The sequence below is a fragment of the Oncorhynchus gorbuscha genome, linkage group LG06, assembly GCF_021184085.1.
Source record: "Oncorhynchus gorbuscha isolate QuinsamMale2020 ecotype Even-year linkage group LG06, OgorEven_v1.0, whole genome shotgun sequence".
Taxonomy (NCBI): domain Eukaryota; kingdom Metazoa; phylum Chordata; class Actinopteri; order Salmoniformes; family Salmonidae; genus Oncorhynchus; species Oncorhynchus gorbuscha.
The window spans coordinates 66,728,403-66,744,656 of NC_060178.1; the positions used below are offsets into that span (position 1 = coordinate 66,728,403).

General features: G+C 43.3%; 1 protein-coding gene across 1 annotated transcript in view; it reads left to right on the forward strand.

Moving 5' to 3' along the window:
* Positions 1 to 215: 215 nt before the first annotated feature.
* Positions 216 to 16,254, forward strand: part of LOC124038250 (apoptosis-stimulating of p53 protein 2-like) — a 60,793-nt gene continuing 44,754 nt past the window's right edge. The window contains 1 exon segment of the mRNA XM_046353875.1: positions 216 to 729. Coding sequence (XP_046209831.1) covers positions 703 to 729 — 27 coding nt within the window. The 5' untranslated portion in view covers positions 216 to 702.

The following is a 16,254-nucleotide window of genomic DNA, read 5'->3' on the forward strand; positions in this document are numbered from 1 at the left end:
AACACTTCCGTTATTCCGACTGGCATGGAAGGTGCTAGAGTCTTCCGAGGGTTAAGGATAATTCGTCTGAAACTAGGGAATTTGGTGCAGTGTGCTTCCTCACTGCTCGCACCCGGTTCAGCTTAATCGAACTCCACCATTGTCCGAAACGAGGCGGGGCTTAAATTCCAATGGGATGAGTTGGATGAGTTTCCTCCTGCTACGTCACTCTGGGATAGGCTGCTAGCACTCCGCCGAACTAGTACGCTGTCAGCGGTGTTTCAGGGCTGGATAGGCACCTACGGCCTCGGAAAACTATTGCAAAATATATATATAAAAAATTATCGCACATATCCGTGTTATTTGATCGGTTTGGGTAATGGTCAGGTGATAATTTGAGATTCGAACGCAATGCGTTTCCGTCCACGACTACCAACTTCTAAGCAATACAATCGCCACTAAAAACTTTATTTTCCAGAAGGCCTTGCATTTTGTTACAACAGGTCCACGGAATAGGAAGAGAGGAGACTGATTAGGCTATTAGACAACGAAATACATTGTATTATCTTTGGCCTTTTTTACAATTGAACAACAAGAAGAGAACTCATCTACACGATTATATCGGACAGGCTACGGGACAGGATCCGGATTAAAAATACATTGAGCTACAACGCCACCAGCTCTCCTAGATACTACGATCCAAGGAATTATTTAACTGGTTAAATGCGGTACGAGGCTAAAATGATGCCGGTGAGAATTTCTGCCTTTAATTGCTTGAAAAAAGTTGTCACTATACTCGCCTATTTGCTTCTATGTTAGAGATATCTAACTCAACATTGTAGCGTTCTCGTCGGGCATTAAGTTGACACATGGGGCCTAGCCATACTGTTGGTTACATTGTTGTGATCTCCACCAATGTGTTTTCAGATATAAAGAAAAAGTCAAGTTGCATTACACATTATACATTACAATTTAAACCGTGTTCTATGCATGTATATATTGGTGTGTGGCTTTCTTTCTGTAGGGTTGATTCAATTTAATGGTAGGCTGCCTAATTCATGACAAATTATAGACATTTAACAGATTTTCAGATAGTGTTCGTTCTTTTAAAAACGGCAAGTCTTTATGTTTTTGTAGAGCCTGCTAGGCTAAAACGTTTATGGTGGGAAGCATTTTAATTATTTATTCACTAGGAAGCTATTATTATTGTTTACATTGTAAAAACCCATCCACAGCACTAAGGACTTACAGAGAAGCCTAATGCATAATCAATCACCCGAGTGTCTACATTTATGTCCATAGGAGATTGAGCATTTCTCATCGATCTTTGTTCAAAAGCTCATTAATCGGATAGTTTTGACACAGATACACAATTTTGAACGTGGCAGTTATTGTTTTTCCTTGAACAAGTCACCAACCAACTCTGTAGTAGAGGGCTGCATTCCCGACATTTAAGTGCAGGTCCCAACAGATCATTTCCGCGGGGTCTTTTTTTTTACATGCTGCGGGCGGTCAGACAGAACTTTGGGATGAAACTATTTTTTTCTACCTATTGTTTTAAAGCAGCTCTGTTACTTTATTCACAGAGTCAGAATTGGCTGCGTCAAGTTCAGGTAGCCATTATAGCCTGACGAAGACAGCTTGTCTGTCGAAACATCGGTTATTCAATTATTGCATCGGAGCTCCTAGAGTGCGGCTATAACAGATACTGACGAGATGATTGTGTCTCCGCCCTAAGAATGGAATTTGTTGACCACCGAGCGGAACGGCGGGCTGTCAAGGGCACACCTACTCCTAGCTTGGAATTGTTAGATACATCCTGTCATTTGAATACTTGTTTATATTCGGTGAGGGGTGTTGACGTCATCTGTCTGTGTTCCTTGGAGAGTGAGATGTTATGCTAGCTTTCTGAATATGCAAAGACAACTTCAAATTCCAACAGCCCCCACCCCATACAAAAACTGCTTGCTTAATAATTATCTGCTTAAAGTGGACAGAGTGAACCCTCTTGCTTTGCCTCTCCTCTGGCTATATGAAAGAGTAGGCTGCCTTTGTCTATGCATGGGTGTAGAATCAGGTGGCAGTTATCTTTTCAAAGGAAATTAACTAAACAAATGATTAGGCAATAGTGAACTACATTGCCTAGAAATAAATATTGATCCCCATCTGAAAATCGTCCCACTACTAAAAGACAAGTTTTGCATATAGCCTATCTCAAGAGAAAGTGCAAGTGTCCGTTCTCTCTCTAACTCTGCTCTCTTCAAACTGCATCTAGCCTATTGGCTGATATAGCCCAGTAATACCGATAGCCTAATATATTGGGCCACGTGAGAATCTCTGGTAATTTAACCTAATTTAACCTAACCTACTGTTAGCACGTTTTGCCCTTAGGGTGCAAAATTGCTGGGACCATGGTTGGCAAGTGAGCTGTGTCACATACACCTAAAATAACATTGCAGGACTGTGGTTGGGTTCGGGCGCGGGTGGGAGTTGGACAAAAAGTGAGCGGGTACGGAATAAAAAGCTGCTGACAGGAATGGGATGAAGTGATCATTCCCACACATACCAGTTGGTAATGTGGACCCCTGCCAACATGAGAGATCCATTCCTTATGCTGCAGTGCTGAGCTCCATCTTTCATCACTTTTATTAAAATAGAGTATTACTTACTATACAGACAGGTATCCTGCAGTGTGTGCATCTCTCCCCCTCATTCCTCTCTTTCCAGTAACTGGATGAGTGAGTGAATGATTCATGTTGTCAGGCAGCAGTGACCGAGTACTCTCAGGATGACTCCCGTCTGCTACATATGACCTAGCGCCACTATTCACACCCAGCCATTTATCACCAACCTCCATTCACATGGAGATCTATATATATATATATATATACTTATTCTTACCATACCATGTAGCTCTTTATAGGCATAGGAGACCTTTGGCCCGCTGAGGTGGGCCCACTGGGGTGTGTCTGTATGTGCACGTCTTTTTGGTGTGTTAGCATCTACTCTGTGCTATTAGTACGATCACCATAATCCCTATCACAATATAGCCACAGAACATGAGGTATGGTCTGTGCTTGTAAAGTTCTCTGGGAGTTAGAATGTAGCAGCATTGTGGCTGGCTTGAGTGGGGGAGGGTGATAAAGGGGGTCACTGTTTTCTTAAGACAATGGGCAGCGTCTCTTTATGATAGTATGGAATAGGTGATTATGTGTGTCTTTTTGGGCTATGAAAAGAGATGCTCTCCATTTGTTGGCCCATTGTGGGTGTAGGCTAGTTGCACACAATAGTTTTACTCTGATTTACCTTCTCTCACAGCTAGCAGTGATTAACACATTTGGTCTTGAGCTGTGTACACAGTTTTGTAGTCAAAGCTTGTTTTTCTGCAGGTTTCTTTTAGGGAGGTTAGTACCATGTTACAGTTTGAGGGTACAGAGGTAATACTCTGGTTAGCCTAACTTTCTTTTTTTGGCCAAATCTCATGTTGAATTATATAAAAATGTATACTGTTACAATGAGTTCTTAAACCTATACACATTTGTTCCTAAACAGCAATGAAGTGTTCAATGTTGACTTAAACATATTGTCTTAATCAACCAAAACAACAACCACATCAAACTAGCATTGTGGTGATATAAGGGTGGGAAAATTAGGTAATGATGTGGGCAGCTCTGCTCTACTTTGCTGTATGTATTTATATTGTCTTAGTCCAAACAGTCTACAATATTTAAGCAATAAGGCCCGAGGGGGTATGTTGTGGCCAATATACCACGGCTAAGGGCTGTTCTGCCTGGAAGCAGCCCTTAGCCGTGGTATATTAGCCATATACCACAAGCCCGAGGTGCCTTATTGCTATTATTAACTGGTTACCAATGTAATTAGAAGAGTAAAAATAAATGTTTCGTCATATCCATGGTATACGGTCTGATATACCACGGCTTTCAACCAGTCAGTATACTGTGCTCCAACCACAGTTTTATAAATATATTTATTATTTTTAAGCCTGAGACCCAAATTAGAAATTCTGTGTTTTCCTAGGACCCAAGTTTTCAAAAACATGCAACTATATCTACATTTCATTGCCCTTATGCCCATTAACAATTCAACATAGACTACAGTGCCTTGCGAAAGTATTCGGCCCCCTTGAACTTTGCGACCTTTTGCCACATTTCAGGCTTCAAACATAAAGATATAAAACTGTATTTTTTTGTGAAGAATCAACAACAAGTGGGACACAATCATGAAGTGGAACAACATTTATTGGATATTTCAAACTTTTTTAACAAATCAAAAACTGAAAAATTGGGCGTGCAAAATTATTCAGCCCCCTTAAGTTAATACTTTGTTGCTTGGGGTATGTTTCTATCAGTTTTGCACATCGAGAGACTGAAATTTTTTCCCATTCCTCCTTGCAAAACAGCTCAAGCTCAGTGAGGTTGGATGGAGAGCATTTGTGAACAGCAGTTTCCAGTTCTTTCTACAGATTCTCGATTGGATTCAGGTCTGGACTTTGACTTAGCCATTCTAACACCAGGATATGTTTATTTTTGAACCATTCCATTGTAGATTTTGCTTTATGTTTTGGATCATTGTCTTGTTGGAAGACAAATCTCCGTCCCAGTCTCAGGTCTTTTGCAGACTCCATCAGGTTTTCTTCCAGAATGGTCCTGTATTTGGCTCCATCCATCTTCCCATCAATTTTAACCATCTTCCCTGTCCCTGCTGAAGAAAAGCAGGCCCAAACCATGATGCTGCCACCACCACGTTTGACAGTGGGGATGGTGTGTTCAGGGTGTTGCTTTTACGCCAAACATGACGTTTTGCATTGTTGCCAAAAAGTTCAATTTTGGTTTCATCTGACCAGAGCACCTTCTTCCACATGTTTGGTGTGTCTTCCAGGTGGCTTGTGGAAAACTTTAAACAACACTTTTTATGGATATCTTTAAGAAATGGCTTTCTTCTTGCCACTCTTCCATAAAGCCCAGATTTGTGCGATATACGACTGATTGTTGTCCTATGGACATAGTCTCCCACCTCAGCTGTAGATCTCTGCAGTTCATCCAGAGTGATCATGGGCCTCTTGGCTGCATCTCTGATCAGTCTTCTCCTTGTATGAGCTGAAAGTTTAGAAGGACGGCCAGTTCTTGGTAGATTTGCAGTGGTCTGATACTCCTTCCATTTCAATATTATTGCTTGCACAGTGCTCCTTGGGATGTTTAAAGCTTGGGAAATCTTTTTGTATCCAAATCCGGCTTTAAACTTCTTCACAGCAGTATCTCGGACCTGCCTGGTGTGTTCCTTGTTCTTCATGATGCTCTCTGCACTTTTAACAGACCTCTGAGACTATCACAGTGCAGGTGCATTTATACGGAGACTTGATTACACACAGGTGGATTGTATTTATCATCATTAGTCATTTAGGTCAACATTGGATCATTCAGAGATCCTCACTGAACTTCTGGAGAGAGTTTGCTGCACTGAAAGTAAAGGGGCTGAATAATTTTGCACGCCCAATTTTTCAGTTTTTGATTTGTTAAAAAAGTTTGAATTATCCAATAAATGTCGTTCCACTTCATGATTGTGTCCCACTTGTTGATTCTTCACAAAAATATACAGTTTTATATCTTTATGTTTGAAGCCTGAAATGTGGCAAAAGGTCACAAAGTTCAAGGGGGCCGAATATTTTCGCAAGGCACTGTAATATGAACAACATCAGAAGCCTCCTCCCTAAGTTTGTTTTACTCACTGCTTTAGCACACTCTGCTTACCCTGATGTCCTTGCCGTGTCTGAATCCTGGCTCAGGAAGGCCACCAAAAAAAAAATTCTGAGATTTCCATATCCAACTATAACATCTTCCGTCAAGATAGAACTGCCAAAGGGGGAGGAGTTGCAGTCTACTGCAGAGATAGCCTGCAAAGTAATGTCATACTTTCCAGGTCCATACCCAAACAGTTCGAACTACTAATTTTGAAAATTACTCTCTCCAGAAATAAGTCTCTCACTGTTGCCGCCTGCTACCGACCCCCCTCAGCACCCAGCTGTGCCCTGGACACCATTTGTGAATTGATTGCCCCCCATCTAGCTTCAGAGTTTGTTCTGTTAGGTGACCTAAACTGGGATATGCTTAACACCCCGGCAGTCCTACAATCTAAGCTAGATGCCCTCAATCTCACACAAATCATCAAGGAACCCACCAGGTACAACACTAAATCTGTAAACAAGGGCACCCTCATAGATGTCATCCTGACCAACTGGCCCTCCAAATACACCTCCGCTGTCTTTAACCAGGATCTCAGCGATCACTGCCTCATTACCTGTATCCGCTACGGAGCCGCAGTCAAACGACCACCCCTCATCACTGTCAAACGCTCCCTAAAACACTTCTGTGAGCAGGCCTTTCTAATCGACCTTGCCCGGGTGTCCTGGAAGGACAATGACCTCATCCCGTCAGTTGAGGATGCCTGGTCATTCTTTAAAAGTAACTTCCTCACCATTTTAGATAAGCATGCTCCGTTCAAAAAATGCAGAACTAAGAACAGATACAGCCCTTGGTTCACTCCAGACCTGACTGCCCTCGACCAGCACAAAAACATCCTGTGGCGGACTGCAATAGCATCGAATAGTCCCCGCGATATGCAACTGTTCAGGGAAGTCAGGAACCAATACACACAGTCAGTCAGGAAAGCTAAGGCCAGCTTCTTCAGGCAGAAGTTTGCATCCTGTAGCTCCAACTCCAAAAAGTTCTGGGACACTGAAGTCCATGGAGAACAAGAGCACCTCCTCCCAGCTGCCCACTGCACTGAGGCTAGGTAACACGGTCACCACCGATAAATCCATGATTATCGAAAACTTCAACAAGCATTTCTCAACGGCTGGCCATGCCTTCCGCCTGGCTACTCCAACCTCGGCCAACATCCCCCCCCCCCCCCCGCAGCTACTCGCCCAAGCCTCTCCAGGTTCTCCTTTACCCAAATCCAGATAGCAGATGTTCTGAAAGAGCTGCAAAACCTGGACCCGTACAAATAAGCTGGGCTTGACAATCTGGACCCTCTATTTCTGAAACTATCCGCCGCCATTGTCGCAACCCCTATTACCAGCCTGTTCAACCTCTCTTTCATATCGTCTGAGATCCCCAAGGATTGGAAAGCTGCCGCAGTCATCCCCCTCTTCAAAGGGGGGAGACACCCTGGACCCAAACTGTTATAGACCTATATCCATCCTGCCCTGCCTATCTAAGGTCTTCGAAAGCAAAGTCAACAAACAGGTCACTGACCATCTCGAATCCCACCGTACCTTCTCCGCTGTGCAATCTGGTTTCTGAGCCGGTCACGGGTGCACCTCAGCCACGCTCAAGGTACTAAACGATATCATAACCGCCATCGATAAAAGACAGTACTGTGCAGCAGTCTTCATCGACCTTGCCAAGGCTTTCGACTCGGTCAATCACCATATTCTTATCGGCAGACTCAGTAGCCTCGGTTTTTCGGATGACTGCCATGCCTGGTTCACCAATTACTTTGCAGACAGAGTTCAGTGTGTCAAATCGGAGGGCATGCTGTCCGGTCCTCTGGCAGTCTCTATGGAGGTGCCACAGGGTTCAATCCTCGGGCTGACTTTTTTTTTTCTGTATATAGCAATGATGTTGCTCTTGCTGCGGGCGATTCCCTGATCCACCTCTACGCAGACGACACCATTCTATATACTTCCTGCCCGTCCATGGACACTGTGCTATCTAACCTCCAAACGAGCTTCAATGCCATACAACACTCCTTCCGTGGCCTCCAACTGCTCTTAAACGCTAGTAAAACCAAATGCATGCTTTTCAAACGTTCGCTGCCTGCACCCGCACGCCTGACCAGCATCACCACCCTGGATGGTTCCAACCTTGAATATGTGGACATCTATAAGTACCTAGGTGTCTGGCTAGACTGTAAACTCTCCTTCCAGACTCATATCAAACATCTCCAATTGAAAATCAAATCAAGAGTCTGCTTTCTATTCCGCAACAAAGCCTCCTTCACTCACGCCGCCAAACTTACCCTAGTAAAACTGACTATCCTACCGATCCTCAACTCTGGCGATGTCATCTACAAAATTGCTTCCAACACTCTACTCAGCAAACTGGATGCAGTTTATCACAGTGCCATCCGTTTTGTCACTAAAGCACCTTATACCACCCACCACTGCGACTTGTATGCTCTCGTCGCCAGACCCACTGGCTCCAGGTCATCTACAAGTCCATGCTAGGTAAAGCTCCGCCTTATCTCAGTTCACTGGTCACGATGGCAACACCCATTCGTAGCACGCGCTCCAGCAGGTGTATCTCACTGATCATCCCTAAAGCCAACACCTCATTTGGCCGCCTTTCGTTCCAGTTCTCTGCTGCCTGTGACTGGAACGAATTGCAAAAATCGCTGAAGTTGGAGACTTTTATCTCCCTCACCAACTTCAAACATCAGCTATCTGAGCAGCTCACCGATCGCTGCAGCTGTACATAGTCTATCGGCAAATAGCCCACCCATTTTTATCTACCTCATCCCCATACTGTTTTTATTTATTTACTTTTCTGCTCTTTTGCACACCAATATCTCTACCTGTACATGACCATCTGATCATTTATCACTCCAGTGTTAATCTGCAAAATTGTAATTATTCGCCTACCTCATGCCTTTTGCACACAATGTATATAGACTCCCCTTTTTTTCCTACTGTGTTATTGACTTGTTAATTGTTTACTCCATGTGTAACTCTGTTGTCTATTCACATTGCTATGCTTTATCTTGGCCAGGTCGCAGTTGCAAATGACAACTTGTTCTCAACTAGCCTACCTGGTTAAATAAAGGTGAATTTATTTCATTTTTTAAATGAAATAGCTATTCATGTTTATTTTTCCCCCTTAAAAACACTCTTACATATCTGTCTAGGTTGGAACTGTTGCTGTTAAAATACAATAAATAATTACAATTCCTAACTGACTGATCACATCAATCAGACGTAGACCAGAAGACACACTCACAGTCCTAATGAGAGGTGTGTGTGTAGCTGGTTGAAGTTTTCAACAAGCAGGAATATTCTGTGCTCAGGTTTTGACAGTGCAATTCTGAGTTCATGCTCAGCATGGAGTCTGTTTCTTAACTATGTCAGAGTTGAGAACCTTGACTCGTATAGGTTTCTGGTGCCAAACTGGATCAGAACATCTACTGCTTTCTCAGCTAGGCAGGAGACTGCTTCCTGCTGTAGATGAGCAACCCAGGACTGTGCGTGTTTGCCTCAAAAAGCATCTTGCGTCAATCAGTGTATTCCAGTTCAGAAAAAAAATAATATTTTGTATTTTAACAGCAACAGTTTTTTCCCATCTTCATCTGTACTGTTACTTAGTGAAACACTAGCAGTAGCTAGATAGCTTGCTTTGGATAACGTTAGGTAGCTAGCTATTAGTTGTGTACAAGGGGATTGTTTGAAAGATAAACTCGCATCGACTACTATGAGAAATAGTACTCCCTTCTGCTTATCGTCACCTGTTACAAAATGACAAAAATGCCTTGCCAGCTGATTTACTTTTCCACTGTCGAAGCACTGTTTCCTGAATTCTGCCCTGTTCTGAAAGAACTCTGGGTTTACCGTCATACTGTGGATGTTTGGTCAGGACCTGTCATTTTAATATGTTTGTTTTGAGAGACTCATTACTAAGCACTTCCCTGTACAAAACACATTGTGGGCGCTCCTCGTTATTTCTCAAAGTTTGTATTAAACCAAGAGAAACACATCGCTGTATTTGCGTTTTTATTTATTTATTTATTTCACCTTTATTTAACCAGGTAGGCAAGTTGAGAACAAGTTCTCATTTACAATTGCGACCTGGCCAAGATAAAGCAAAGCAGTTCGACAGATACAACGACACAGAGTTACACATGGAGTAAAACAAACATACAGTCAATAATACAGTATAAACAAGTCTATACAATATAAGCAAATGAGGTGAGAAGGGAGGTAAAGGCAAAGAAGGCCATGGTGGCAAAGTAAATACAATATAGCAAGTAAAACACTGGAATGGTAGTTTTGCAATGGAAGAATGTGCAAAGTAGAAATAAAAATAATGGGGTGCAAAGGAGCATTTACATTTACATTTAAGTCATTTAGCAGACGCTCTTATCCAGAGCGACTTACAAATTGGTGCATTCACCTTATGACATCCAGTGGAACAGCCACTTTATAATAGTGCATCTAAATATTTTAAGGGGGGTGAGAAGGATTACTTTATCCTATCCTAGGTATTCCTTAAAGAGGTGGGGTTTCAGGTGTCTCCGGAAGGTGGTGATTGACTCCGCTGTCCTGGCGTCGTGAGGGAGTTTGTTCCACCATTGGGGAGCCAGGGCAGCGAACAGTTTTGACTGGGCTGAGCGGGAACTGTACTTCCTCAGTGGTAGGGAGGCGAGCAGGCCAGAGGTGGATGAACGCAGTACCCTTATTTGGGTGTAGGGCCTGATCAGAGCCTGGAGGTACTGAGGTGCCGTTCCCCTCACAGCTCCGTAGGCAAGCACCATGGTCTTGTAGCGGATGCGAGCTTCAACTGGAAGCCAGTGGAGAGAGCGGAGGAGCGGGGTGACGTGAGAGAACTTGGGAAGGTTGAACACTAGACGGGCTGCGGCGTTCTGGATGAGTTGTAGGGGTTTAATGGCACAGGCAGGGAGCCCAGCCAACCGCGAGTTGCAGTAATCCAGACGGGAGATGACAAGTGCCTGGATTAGGACATGCGCCGCTTCCTGTGTGAGGCAGGGTCGTACTCTGCGGATGTTGTAGAGCATGAACCTACAGGAACGGGCCACCGCCTTGATGTTAGTTGAGAACGACAGGGTGTTGTCCAGGATCACACCAAGGTTCTTAGCGCTCTGGGAGGAGGACACAATGGAGTTGTCAACCGTGATGGCGAGATCATGGAACGGGCAGTCCTTCCCCGGGAGGAAGAGCAGCTCAGTCTTGCCGAAGTTCAGCTTGAGGTGGTGATCCGTCATCCACACTGATATGTCTGCCAGACATGCAGAGATGCGATTCGCCACCTGGTCATCAGAAGGAGCAAAATAAATTAAATACAGTTGGGAAAGAGGTAGTTGTTTGGGCTAAATTATAGGTGGGCTATGTACAGGTTTCATGACAATTGAGCTCAGTCAGAACTTGTGGCTAACTTGAGTCCATTGCATGATGGCGAGTGGGAATGACAAGCCAGTGGCTGACAGCGCATCATCTGCTGCTGAAGAAAACTGCAGAAAAAAAGATGTGGTAAACCGAAGCACACCGGCATCTTCCACCCACTCCCGCAGCTGCCAAGCTGAGCAGAGACACTGCTGCTAAGCTGAGAGCGCACTGGAACAGAGTGCAGTTGCACTTGGCCAAAATCAATTCCAGTAATTCATGAAATAATTATACATTTATTGTAACACGTTGCGACCCACCATTAACAGGTTTGCGACCCACTTTGCGTCGTGACCCATTTTTTTGTTTTAAAGGCTGACATATAACGTGGCATTTGTGAATACTAGTTTCTGATGGGCTTGAAGGGCATTCTGGAGCGTGCATTATTTCCATTTAATTCACGGTATAATTGTATGGTTTTGAAGTGCTTATGTTATTTCGATTTTCATATTAGCAAGGGAGGATGATGATTTGTTAGCTGAACTAGCAAGTCTGTTTGTATGGTTACCAAGGCAACTACTCTAGCTAGTAAACATACTAGCTACTTCAGTAGCTAGTATGGCAAATGAATACAATTCTAACGGCAAATATGTTAATTTATAGCGATGGTATCAAAGGGATAATCACCTCAGGGCTCTGTGTTCTCTAGAAAAGAATGCAATGCCATGGAAGGTCATGGCGTTGTGGAACACACCTTCCACGTCTAGTACTATTTTCCAGAGAACATAGCCCCTCGTTGAGTGTCCCTAGACATTTTGGGACAGAAAAACACTGTCAGTGTAAACGTAAAAGACTGAAACAAATATAAAGCATGTAGAAAAGATGATGGACCTATACAACAGCCAAGGTTGGTCAGAGGAATTTGGGTCCCCACACTCACTCACCTGTGCCAATGATCTCGTTATACTTTATCCTGCTCATTCCAAATTCGGTTTAATAAAGACGTTAACACCTCTTAAGGATCTGACCCTTTTTTTTTCAATTTTCGCCTAAAATGACAGAATTGGCTAACTACTTGTACCTCCGGACTTGAAGCAAGGATATGGATATTATTGATACCATTTTAAAGGAAGCACTTTGACGTTTGTGGAAATGTGAAGTTAATGTCGGAGAAATATCACACATTAGATCTGGTAAAGGATAATACAAAGAAATAATATATATATATTTTTTCCCCCATCTTTAAAATGCAAGAAAAAGGCCATACTATAATATTGTAGTTTAGGCGCAATTTAGATTTGTGCGCAATGTTTCAGATTGATCCAGTGAAGCGTTGCAATACTGGACCATATTTGTGCTGAATTGGTCAATTGATACGCTTTCAAGTACATAACTATAGAGAACATACAAACATGATATGGTAATACAAGATGTAAGTTTACACACTACCAGGAATGTCAGCGTGGTGGGTGTGGAGCCAGAGACAGCAGGGATTCAAACCGTAGAACCGAGTTCTTATATTTGAACATAAAATGGATTTTATCTATCAAAACTCTGCTACATTTTATCTCTGGGACCCTCAGGATGACAAATCAGAGCAAGATTACTGTATGCAAGTATATTATTATCCTTCAGAGGTGAATGTATCAAACCAGTTGCCATGATACATGTGTTGTTGTTGTGCACTCTCCTCAAACAATAACATGGAAATGTTTCACTGTACGAGCTGCTGTATATTGGACAGTGCAGTTAGATAAACAAGAATTTAAGCTTTCTGCCCATATAAGACATGTCCATGAAACGTTTCTGTTACTTACAATGTCATGCTAATTACATTAGTGCACGTCAGCTCAACCCATCCCGTAGAGGTTCCCTTGTCCTTTCAACTCTTTTGCCTAGTTAAATAAAATAAAAAAAACAGTTTGTCTAGGATAGGGAAGAATGACATTCTTGTTCGTTGGCTCATTCTGATTAATTTGGATCCCATTTCTCTTTTCTCTTGTGAGGCAACTATGAGCCTCCTACATCACAATATAATATGCCGAATGGAGAGACCATGAAAGGAGGAGTTTGGAGGGAAACATGGTGCAGTGCAGACAGAGACTGGAGGTTATGCTGAATATAAGTAGGGAGTGACGTCGCCTAACTGCAGACTACAGCACAAGTTGTTAGCTACCGCTCTCACCAGTGACTTTCTCTCCTCCCTCTTCCCCTTTAGTGTAGGTAGAGGAACAAGATTAATGCACAGAGTATTCTGCCATGAGTAGATGAAAAGGAATAATGTATCGATTATTTTGCAATTCATTTTGAAGGACTGCCCAGCTGGAGCAGAGCCAAGTCTTCAGGCCCAGAGTTCTGCAGAGAGGACGGAAAAACAGATGCACACACCGAGCGATGCAGCCTGTCTTGATGCGGTCTATTGGCTTCCTTAGAGGGGGCTCGCTCAACAAGACCTAGCTGGAGCGCTTTATCACCCCAGAATATATGTCATGGACAGAGACTGTGTGCGCTTGCATATGTGCGTGTGGGACCTGGCAGCATGTTGTAGGTAACTCTGACTTGGTGCACACGGTGGTATTGATGTTTGCTCTCTAAGCAGGCCTTTAGTTACTTTGACATTGAAGTCTATAGCTCTTACTTTGCCTCATGTTTAGTCCTGGGGATCTGATAATGGAAACTGCTAAGGGGACAGTTTTGATAACCCCCCCCCCCCACCTTCTCTCATGGTAACTCAACAAAATAGATATTGACTTTGTACTAAAGGAGAATAACATACAGTAGTATTGAGCCTTATTTTGCGGGACAGTGTAGCCTACACAAATCATATTTCTCTTGCAGCACCACATGCCATAGGTAACGTGTTAATTCTGTTTGAGTGGGAGTGGCACACACACACACACACACACACACACACACACACACACACACACACACACACACACACACACACACACACACACACACACACACACACACACACACACACACACACACACACACACACTGCCCTCGTCCTACTTCTTGTAATTGGCGATTTTAAACCCAGTAGATCTGAAAGCATGCCTAAACAACTGGAAAGGCCTGATAAGTTCCCCCAGCAATCTGCCTTAATGGTTAACGTTAGGATTGGGAGTAGACCAGTCTGATCTCAGATCAGGGCAGTCAATACCTCAATCCCATTGGGCTAGGTCATCATGACTCTACAAGGTGTGTGTGTGTGTGTGTGTGTGTGTGTGTGTGTGTGTGTGTGTGTGTGTGTGTGTGTGTGTGTGTGTGTGTTGAGAGGGTACGGTAGTGTCATCAGCTGTGGCTGCTCTCCTGCTCTCAGAAGTGCTTTCATAAAATGAATCACAGACAGACACAGACAGGGTTTGATGTTGTTCTGCTACCAGCGGCTTTCATCAGACAGACCCATGCCTGTCTAGTCACAACAGGATATTGTGTGCACCTGCTATCTATAATTTGACTGGCAGCGGGCACACTCTTTTAGGACATTATTAGAATACACCCATATTCCTCAAGCGGGTAATGCAGCACAACATTGGTTTCAACCCCCCCTTTTTTTGGATGTGATACTGAAACTAAACCTTCACTTTCAGGGCTGATTATACTTGGCTATGTTTTAGATAGTGTATAACTAGTGTATCTTAGTCATTGCTCCTGATTGCTGACCTGTGCAGGTGTTTGTCCCTGACGTGTCTTATCTCCATTCAGGCCACGTGGTACCCTTGGCCTATGTGTTACTGGAGATCTACGGTGATGCTGTAGCTGCTGCACTCTGGCTTGGGTGAAAGTGTCTATATGTTTTGCTATGCTTTGTTAAACAGCTGTTATCCTCTTTTGTTATTTCTTAATCGACTCATTAGGTTTTTATTGACCTGTGCTTATTTCTCCGGCTGTGGCATTAATTCATATTTTAATGAGCTCTGGGGTAGTGTCTCAGCACCACTCTCCACACTTTAGTGCAATTTTCTACTGCACTTCCACTCTGCCGTTCTGCTCTAGCGATTCTATTAACTTCAACATTATTATAGATCATGTTGACCTGAGAGAATATGGTTTCATCAGGACAGGAAATGCTAACAACTTGACATAATAGGGCACCACGAGCTGCCAGAACAACTTCAATGTACCTTGGCATAAATGATTGTGTCTGGAACTCTATTGGAGGGATGTGACACAATTCTCCCATGAGAAACTCCATAATTTGGTGTTTTGTTGATGGTGGTGGAAAGTGCTGTCTCAGGCGCTGCTCCAGAATCTCCCGTAACTGTTCAATTTGGTTGATCTGGTGATTGAGACACACACACACACACTTTAAACCCCTATGGTCCTTTTTTTATACCTTTATTTAACTAGGGAAGCCAGTTGAGAACAAATCCTTACTTTCAATGATGGCCTAGGAACAGGGGCAGAACAACAGATTTGTACCTTGTCAGCTCGGGATTTGAACTTGCAACCTTCCGGTTACTAGTCCAATGCTCTAACCACTAGGCTACGCTTGAGACCCCTCTTTGAAAGTCACAGATCTATCCTAGCCATGGTTGCCCAAAAAATGGGTAACTGGGCATTTCTATACATGATCCTAAGCATGATGGGATGTTATTTGCTGAATTAACTCAGGAACCACAACTGTGTGGAAGCACCTGCTTTCAATATACTTTGTCTCCCTCGTTTACTTGTGTTTCCTTTAATTTTGCAAGTTAACTGTATGTGCTACTTGTTGGCAACAAATGGGTAATATACTGGCCATAATATGCAGTACTGTATATTTTTAGTATCCACCACTCCTCTCTAATCTCCTCTTCCTCTCTCGTGATATATTCAGAAGTATTTTACATACTATGTATTTTGTGTGAAAGGGAGGGAGAGATGGAGGGAGGTGGATGAAGGTCAGGAGGAGAAGCCACCAAGTGCCAACTCATCCAGTGTAGGCTGAAAGAGAGCGCAATGGCATGGTCTGTCTGGATCATTAACTTTAGTGCTGAGCCCCAGAGGGCTTTACCTTATGTCACAACTCTTTCGTTTTCTCTCTCTCTCATTTCACTCTCTCCCCCCTCCCTATTCCCTCTCTCCTAACATTAACAGGGTCCTCTGGATGTCCTACATTCTTTGCACGAGCTGATGTTGTCAACTGCTGCCTG